At 35.0% G+C, this 7,778-nt stretch overlaps 2 protein-coding genes across 6 annotated transcripts; one reads left to right on the top strand and one right to left on the bottom strand.

The window, feature by feature from the left end:
• The first annotated feature begins 228 nt into the window (after nt 1–228).
• Nucleotides 229–5,177, top strand: LOC139877015 (serine/arginine-rich splicing factor SR34B). 5 transcript variants are annotated; one of them, XR_011768413.1, is made up of 13 exons: nt 229–313; nt 661–726; nt 812–886; nt 975–1,110; nt 1,199–1,245; nt 2,747–2,804; nt 2,915–2,964; nt 3,070–3,126; nt 3,226–3,317; nt 3,524–3,622; nt 4,191–4,348; nt 4,521–4,633; nt 4,772–4,877. XR_011768413.1 is itself a non-coding variant. In XM_071864422.1 (13 exons), exons 1-13 carry the CDS (start codon nt 230–232, stop codon nt 4,960–4,962), a joined length of 906 nt encoding a protein of 301 aa, XP_071720523.1. In that variant the 5' UTR covers nt 229; the 3' UTR covers nt 4,963–5,177. The 5 variants fall into 5 exon arrangements, 1 of the variants encoding a protein (XP_071720523.1); XR_011768412.1 differs by having other exon boundaries at nt 4,461–4,633; XR_011768414.1 differs by having other exon boundaries at nt 4,191–4,396.
• A 109-nt stretch (nt 5,178–5,286) lies between these two features.
• Nucleotides 5,287–6,931, bottom strand: LOC139877016 (uncharacterized). The gene is made up of 4 exons (XM_071864424.1): nt 6,740–6,931; nt 6,539–6,633; nt 5,844–5,962; nt 5,287–5,644 (listed from the first exon to the last, which is right to left on the bottom strand). The coding sequence occupies exons 1-4, from the start codon at nt 6,909–6,911 to the stop codon at nt 5,557–5,559; spliced, it is 474 nt and encodes a 157-aa protein (XP_071720525.1). The 5' UTR covers nt 6,912–6,931; the 3' UTR covers nt 5,287–5,556.
• Nucleotides 6,932–7,778: the final 847 nt, after the last annotated feature.

Raw genomic sequence — 7,778 nt, 5'->3', positions numbered from 1 at the left:
CTGCAAGATTAGGTTACGTTAGGTTAAAGTTCGATTCGTAATTTTTCATTTCCAAATGTCTAATTAGCTTGTTTATTATCGTAATTAGATTAAAATTTGTATTATTTGTCATGTTATTGAACGATTTTATGCCAGAGTTCATAGCTTTGTTATTTTGCTCATGTTGCGATTAGGTCTTATTGATTTGTTGACTTTTTATAATGCTTTTGCTTATATATAACCAGAAACAATGAGTAGATCAAGCAGAACGTTATATGTTGGTAATCTACCTGGTGATATTCGTGAGCGGGAAGTTGAAGATTTGTTTTACAAGGTATGGCTGGCTTTGGCTTTGGTTTGAGTGAAAATCATTTTGTAATTTGTTTTTTATCTTCATATTATAATTATGTGTTCTTTGTGGTATTTTAGTTTAAAAAATCATACTTAATTGAGAAAATAGTTGACGGTTGAATCGATAAGCAATGAAAAAATGGGGATTATTTGAAGAGTTGGAATGTTAATTTGCTAATATGAATATGCAAAGAGTTATAATCCTTTCAAATAATGAACGATTTATGTGGTTGTAAAAATACATGGCAATGTTAAAAGATTCGTTTTTGACTAAACTTTTGTTAAGTTGAAAGAATATTGTTTATGTATACTGGCTTTCAAAATTTGCAGTATGGTCCAATAGCCCGCATTGATTTGAAAGTTCCACCAAGACCTCCAGGTTATGCTTTTGTCGAGGTGAGCTTCTTTTTCTTCTTCACACTGCCATTGTATCGCTTTATTGGGTTTTATATTTGATATGGTATGGTGTTATTTTTAATAGTTTGAAGAGGCTCGTGATGCTGAAGATGCTATTAAGGGTCGTGATGGCTATGATTTTGATGGGCATAGATTGAGGGTCAGTCGCATGTACATGGCATACTAAGTTTTTTAATTTGTTGATGCTAATGACAATTAAAAATTAATGCTTTTTCGTTTTGATAAAGGTTGAACTTGCACATGGTGGTCGTGGTAACTCGTCTTCTACAGATCGTCATAATAGTTATGGAAGCGGTCGTGGCGGTGGTGGACATGGCGGGCATGGTGGACATGGTGGTGTTTCTAGACGATCTGATTATAGAGGTGCGAGTTACAGTTTGAGAGTGTTTGGTTACAATGTTTATTTGGTAGTTGCTGTTTTAAAGTATTTTTATTTGTTTTTATAATGTAGTTTTGGTCACTGGGTTACCTTCTTCTGCTTCATGGCAAGATCTGAAGGTTAGTATTGTACTATTGTTTATACTTTGAAACATATGCCTGCTTAAACTTGTATTTGTTTAAACTATAACCCACTCGGCGTACACTCGTGCTCCAGTAATTTAATTTTTGTACCAATGTTAATTTTCAAACCATGGAATAACTTATATCACATTAAAAGCCTCAAATTGTAGCTAGTGCATTTCATCAAAGTTTTAAGTTTGAATTCAACTAGTAATGACAAAGTTATGAATAATAGAACTTTTGGGATGGAAATAATTTACTTTAATAATCTGTAAATTTAGTATCTATGTTGTAAGCTCGACAAACGTATACGCAAGCGGTAAGCCATTTATCTTTGTTTTTCATATGCCAATTCCGTTATCACTTATCAGTTTATACTTACCTTGCTTAACGACAACAATTTCTTTTTTGATTCACTTTCAAAAGTTCCAAAAATTTATTTTTTAATTTATGCCAGTGTTCATTCTTTCGGGGTTATATTCTTCTAAGGTGATATCTAGGAAATAGCATTTTTACTTTCTAGCGAATAGACTGTTATGTGTCATTTCCTACGTCGTGTGCTAGGCACATGACCAATTAACTGACTTTCCCTTTCATTGTATAAATAAGGTGTTAGAGTTCATTTGTAGGTTTAGACATTGATTGTACGTATGTGTTTATCAAATTCTCTCTTTTCTCTATCGTATTGTAATCTTGATAATTAGTCATTCGGTTACGATACAATTTTGGTCCAATCTTCGATTCTATTTATTGTTTGTAGAATTCAAGACGACTTGGTGCTCTTCGATTATTATTAATTCAAGAAACGCATATCAATTGGTTTCAGATATATGGTCTTCTTGGATCAAATGATCGAAGAGACCCAGATTCACCTTGAATCGCACAAACAAGAAATGCAATCATAGATTGGACCAAAATTGTATCGTAACCGAATGACTAATCACCAAGACTGCAATACAACAGTGAAAAGAGAGTATGTGATAAACACACACCTAACGATCAATGTCTAAACCTACAAATGAACTCTAATACCTTATTTATACAACGAAAGGGAAAGTCGACTACGCACATGACGTAGAAAATGACACATAACATAGACTTAAACTAGTGACAAGCAGCGTGCAAACTTATCGAGTCGTGGTTTGTTGTTTCTACAAAGATTTAAGTTGGAGACACTGGTTCCACTGCACGTGATAAATTACATTCTAAATTTCAACTTTCTATCTTGAAAAGATATTATTTTTAACTCTTTGTCACATAGATATTCTATAAGTATTATAGCACTTTGTCACATACGAGCGTTTGCATTACTAATTGAGTTGAATTATTAGTATCTCACATTGTCATGCATACATTTTGTGTTAATAAAGTTGGATGGCAATTTGGTTTGGTTTGAACTTAATGATAGGCTCTTATGTTGCCACATCTTAATTATTTTTTACAAACCACACTTTCTGGCCTATTTTTTTGTTGTTGTCTCATTTCTCTTGTTTCCTAGGATCACATGCGCCGAGCTGGTGATGTTTGTTTCTCTCAAGTTTTCAAGGAAGGTGGTGGTAAGAGTACAGTCCGTTAAAGTGTTTTTGACTAGCAATATATGTGTGAAAGTAATAGGATATTATTGCTTGAGAAGCGAGTTTGACATATTGATGTTAATATTTTGTAGGCACCACTGGGATTGTAGACTACACAAACTATGATGACATGAAATATGCGGTAAGTAATTTTATGTTGCCTCAGTGTCAACTCTTAATTCTTTAAGTTACAGTGCCATTTTCTGGCTGCCTTTTGTTTATAAGTATTTACATTCTCTGCTCACAGATTCGAAAATTGGACGACTCTGAGTTTCGTAATGCTTTCTCTCGTGGAGTTATACGTGTATACCCTAAATTTTTAACTTATACGCTAACGGTTTTATCTGCTCTGAGCGCTTCTTTTGGGTCATATGTATTTTACTATTCGCCTAAACTAATATAGGTTAAGGAGTATGATTCAAGTCGATCTAGGAGCCGTAGTCGAAGCCGAAGCCGCAGCAAGAGCTACAGCCGCAGCCGCAGCAGGAGTCGAAGGTTGGATTTTGTTCCAATACACTGTTTACCTAAATATGCCTTGAAAGCTTGTTTACTCTTTACTTTCTAATTTAATTTCGATTTGCTATTAATCCCATATTAATATTAATAGGGATGGTTGATTTCATGGTATACACCCTCTGACATAATGGACCCATTTTCTGTTTTTTGAACTTGACTTGAAATATTCTTGTATCGTTTTACAGCAAGTCTCCTAAAGCAAAATCGTCTCGTCGATCAAAATCTCGTTCAAGATCTGCCTCTCCTCGTGCTCGTTCTGGATCAGAACCTCGCCCAGCAGCAAGGTACTCTTCTCCCCTGTCATTGTTTATGTACTGTTTTTTGTAACTACTTTTGCTTTCATGTCATGCTCGGTCTTTTTGTTTGGTTTTTTTGTCTTTCTTGTTTTTGTTTTAGATTTGACTCCTATCTCATTAATTCGTTGGTGCTACAAAGCTGTCACCATGCATTATGCTACCATATTAACTTGTTGCTTGATACTATTTTTGATATGTGTGGGTCCCAGTTTTACATCTTTGTTTTCTTTCGTTTCATCTTCTATGCTTTTTGTTGCTACATTGGGTTTACTTTATAATTTGTTTTGTTGCATTAAGATATATGCTCTCATTTTGTTACTGTATAGCCTAGCATTGTTCTAGATTGATGTTTCTTTGATCTGGGCAAATGGAAAGAGTGATAAAAGTCAAGGATAACAAATAGAAGTAGGTTTGGTCTTATGACATTGTTTAGCATTTGAGGTGTTACCAACGAGTTTTGTTTATGGTTTTTTGTTCTTGTGAAGATTTCATCCATCAATGATTCTTCATTTTTTTTAAATATAAAAATGAAACTACCTTGTTTCTGCTTTTTTAGATATGGGATATATACAGCTCTGAGGATTGCATGTTAGGATCTTGGTGGGATATGGATTGCACTCAAAAAGCTGGAATTTTTAATATACAATGGGATTATGGACAATGGCAATCACAGTTTTAAACGTTGGGACCATATCCTGCTTCTGCATTTGAAATGTAGGAAGTAAAGCATGCTGTTCAATCTTATATATGTCGTCTTTATTGGTACCTTGAAACTTGTCTTGATTTGCAACCCTTTCCTTTTCACTCGTGTCTTACTTGGTATTAGGTCTGCCTTATTTTGGTCTGTGTTGTATTGATTTTGGTTACTGATTCTCTGACTTGGAAGTGGCATCAAGGATCTTGGATCAGAGTAATTAAGAGGAACTTTTGGATATTAAACTTGCTTGTTTCTGGACCTTTTGCAGATCTCCCTCAAGATCCAGATCTCCACCGCCTCCTGTAAGTTGTTGAACTGTACATTTAAATCTATTACTATCTAAAGCACTCTAGTCGCTTCTAATATATACGGAGTATATATTACTCACAGCTATTACTCTTTATATTGCTGTTATGTTTGTGTTTTCCTTTTGAAATCAGCGTTCAAAACGTGCGAGTAAAAGCCCTAAAAAGCGCAGCCCTAGCAGGAGCAGGAGTCCTCCAAAGAAAAGCAGGAGTCGTAGCAGGAGCAAGAGCTTATCGCGGTATATATATCACGTTGCTTTCCTTTTTTGTACATTTACTTTTAGTGGGCTTGCTTATTTACTAATGATTTGAAATTTGACAGGTGACGAGCGAGTTATAAGTGAGAGACTGACTGTGAAGCAATGATGGATTGGGATCTCATATTTACTTGGTCACATGTTTTGTGTTTACCTAGCCGATTAAATTTGATGTGGAACGTTTGACCTGTCAAGGATGTTGGGCATATCTGGATTTTGGAATGACTATATATTTGCTAGACCAGGTTACAGACGTGTTGTATTGAATTGTATTGTTGACTACATTCAGTGCTTGTTTATTTGAAGTTTGCGACATTCTATAATTTTGATACAAATGATCATTAACAATACAATTTAGGAGCAAGGCATGAAGATTTTAGTTAACTATTGTGATTATGTGTATTTGTTCAACATACAATACCAGTCCACAATCTATGCATAAATTTCCAGCCAGAAGATTTTCAAGAGAAATAAATAGCAACACAGATTATAGGCTTTTCACACATACAAATATACCATTGCAACAAAGATCATTGTTTCAAAGTTGTAGAAGACCAAGTAAACACGCACAAGTTATCTTTTTAACCTTTTAAACCCAATACTTTAAAAAATAGTTGCAACAATCAAAAACCATGATTTGTTGCTTACTAACGAAAGGTCTGCTTAGTGTTTGGTCTTTGGCTTCTTCACTATCATCACAGTGCAGTGGGCATGATGAGTAACATAGTCGCTTACGCTCCCCAACACCGCCCTACAAAAAACATTTCGTACAAAGTCAAATTATGACAAACACTTACATTCATGAGCAAACAACAATTTATCAGAGTTTTGATGTTTTGATATCCGATGCACAGTAAATATCGAGATCAATTAGTTTTCCTCAAGTACTCGAACAAAGGTTTACTTGGTTGATATGTTTGTAAGCTTTGTCTATATAGATTATTGATTACCTTTTAATTGCTCCATAACCATGGCTACCAACAACCAAGATCGTAGCATGATGCCTATCTACAGCTTCACATAAAACATTTCTAGCATCACCTTCCACAATTTCAACATTCACTTCCACCTACAACAATAAACAATAATTACAAAAAGATCCAAAAGCTTTAAATAAGTGAATTGATATATGATAGAAACACTTCAACCTCAAAACAACCAACACTTCAAACTCATCAAATTCTAATTAGATAACTAATGTCGCGAAGTTCACAAAATTCGATGACCTTATGATTAATCGTAATATGAATGTTGAACTCCTTTCCATCGACTCTGAATCATTCAGATCATGAATCATTCAACACTAAATCATTCAACACCAAACCATTCAACACCAAACCATTAAGTGTTATCAAACTCACCCTTATACCTCAAAGGTCATTCCATTTAGGCATTACACATTTCAATAACTTTGATCATTAAAAATCCTTTCACTATCTATTTGGATTCAATAACACTTGCATAAACCATTACAATTTTGACCTATAATTTATCCATAACCTCACAATTTAATTCTACACTCAATTCAAATACTAATATTAAATTTTAGCTTAAACTACATGAATTCATATCCAACTTAAGCAAGCAACAACAGAGCACTATCAAATCAAAACACATTTCCACGAAAAATCAACGAAATACAAACCGATTTCGAATGACAAAGCTCCTTAGCTCTTTCCACCACACGAGCAGCAATCTTCTTCAGATCCGAATCAACAAACGGATAAACATCCGCCGCACCTAAATTCACACAATTTAATTCAACAAAAAATTGATCATTAAAATCATCAAAATCAATCAACAGGCACAGAATCAATTAAGTAAAAATTATGATCGGATGATTTACCGGGACCAGCGAAACCGATAGCCGAGGTCGGAGACGGCTTTGAATGAACAACGACTAATTTAAACGGAGAAATCGGAGTTAAAAAGTGATCTAACGTCCATTCAAGTGCGTAAAAACTGTGTTCGCTGTCATCAATGCCAACGATCATCACCGGTTTTTGTTCCGTCGCCATTTTTGAAACTCTCGGATTAATATATTGCAGTACTTGTGCAGTACAATAATAGGTGACGGTTATACGTATATATACGCCGACTAGAGTTGTATCGAATATTGTAGAAATTAAAATAAAAGTAACCGAGGACTAACGCCGTTTAGGTCATGTATGTGGGTCCACGCGGCGCTTAATCATTGGTTGATAGCTATTATTCGTGAGACTTTGTTTGCAAATTGAATACCACCTACAAGCACTCGGTATCGTGATCGTACACGATTTTTGCACATGATAAAAAGTTAATACCATGTAAGCCCATGTTATTTAATGACGTGCTTTTCGTCACGTCCGATTTTTTTTTTCTTTTTTTTTGAAAACCAAGGTAATTTCATTAATAAATCAACAATGGGCCAAATTGAACCCTACAACACGAGAACACGAGTACAATTACATGTAAGAGGATGCAGAGGTTGCACCTCACTCGACTATACAATGATTATAAAAAAGAGTCAGGTTTGGTTAACCATATATTCCAATCTAGCTTTTTATCCTTGATTTTGCAAGAGAACTTGAATTTCACAAAGAGTCACCGGGGCACTCCATCCCTTATCATGGAAAACCTTATTATTGTTGTATTTCCAAATAAAGTATGAAGAAACCCAAACCACCCCTTGCCAAATCAAGCCCGAAGAAACACTTTCGCGAAGAATTTCATTTAAAGAGAAACTTGAGAAGAGACCACGATTCCACCATTTGAAGACTCGGGACCATAGTTCTTGAGCATACGAACAGAAGAGGAGAATATGATCAACCGACTCGAGGCCATCATCGCAGAGAGGGCATCGAACGTTGTGTAAATCGATGCCTCTCCTATCGAGTTCTAGCCTC

This window comes from Rutidosis leptorrhynchoides, chromosome 11 (assembly GCF_046630445.1).
Source record: "Rutidosis leptorrhynchoides isolate AG116_Rl617_1_P2 chromosome 11, CSIRO_AGI_Rlap_v1, whole genome shotgun sequence".
Taxonomy (NCBI): Eukaryota; Viridiplantae; Streptophyta; class Magnoliopsida; order Asterales; family Asteraceae; genus Rutidosis; species Rutidosis leptorrhynchoides.
This window is presented reverse-complemented; position numbering and strand designations above follow the sequence as displayed.

Coding starts and splice junctions, on each gene's coding strand:
- LOC139877015 (XM_071864422.1), top strand. CDS start 230: ATGAGTAGATCAAGCAGAACGTTATATGTTGGTAATCTACCTGGTGAT. Junction 2,965..3,069: donor ATGATGACATGAAATATGCG/GTAAGTAATTTT, acceptor CTCTGCTCACAG/ATTCGAAAATTGGACGACTC. Junction 4,634..4,771: donor CCAGATCTCCACCGCCTCCT/GTAAGTTGTTGA, acceptor TTTTGAAATCAG/CGTTCAAAACGTGCGAGTAA.
- LOC139877016 (XM_071864424.1), bottom strand. CDS start 6,911: ATGGCGACGGAACAAAAACCGGTGATGATCGTTGGCATTGATGACAGC. Junction 5,963..6,538: donor AGCTTTGTCATTCGAAATCG/GTTTGTATTTCG, acceptor TTATTGTTGTAG/GTGGAAGTGAATGTTGAAAT. Junction 5,645..5,843: donor GGTTATGGAGCAATTAAAAG/GTAATCAATAAT, acceptor TGTTTTTTGTAG/GGCGGTGTTGGGGAGCGTAA.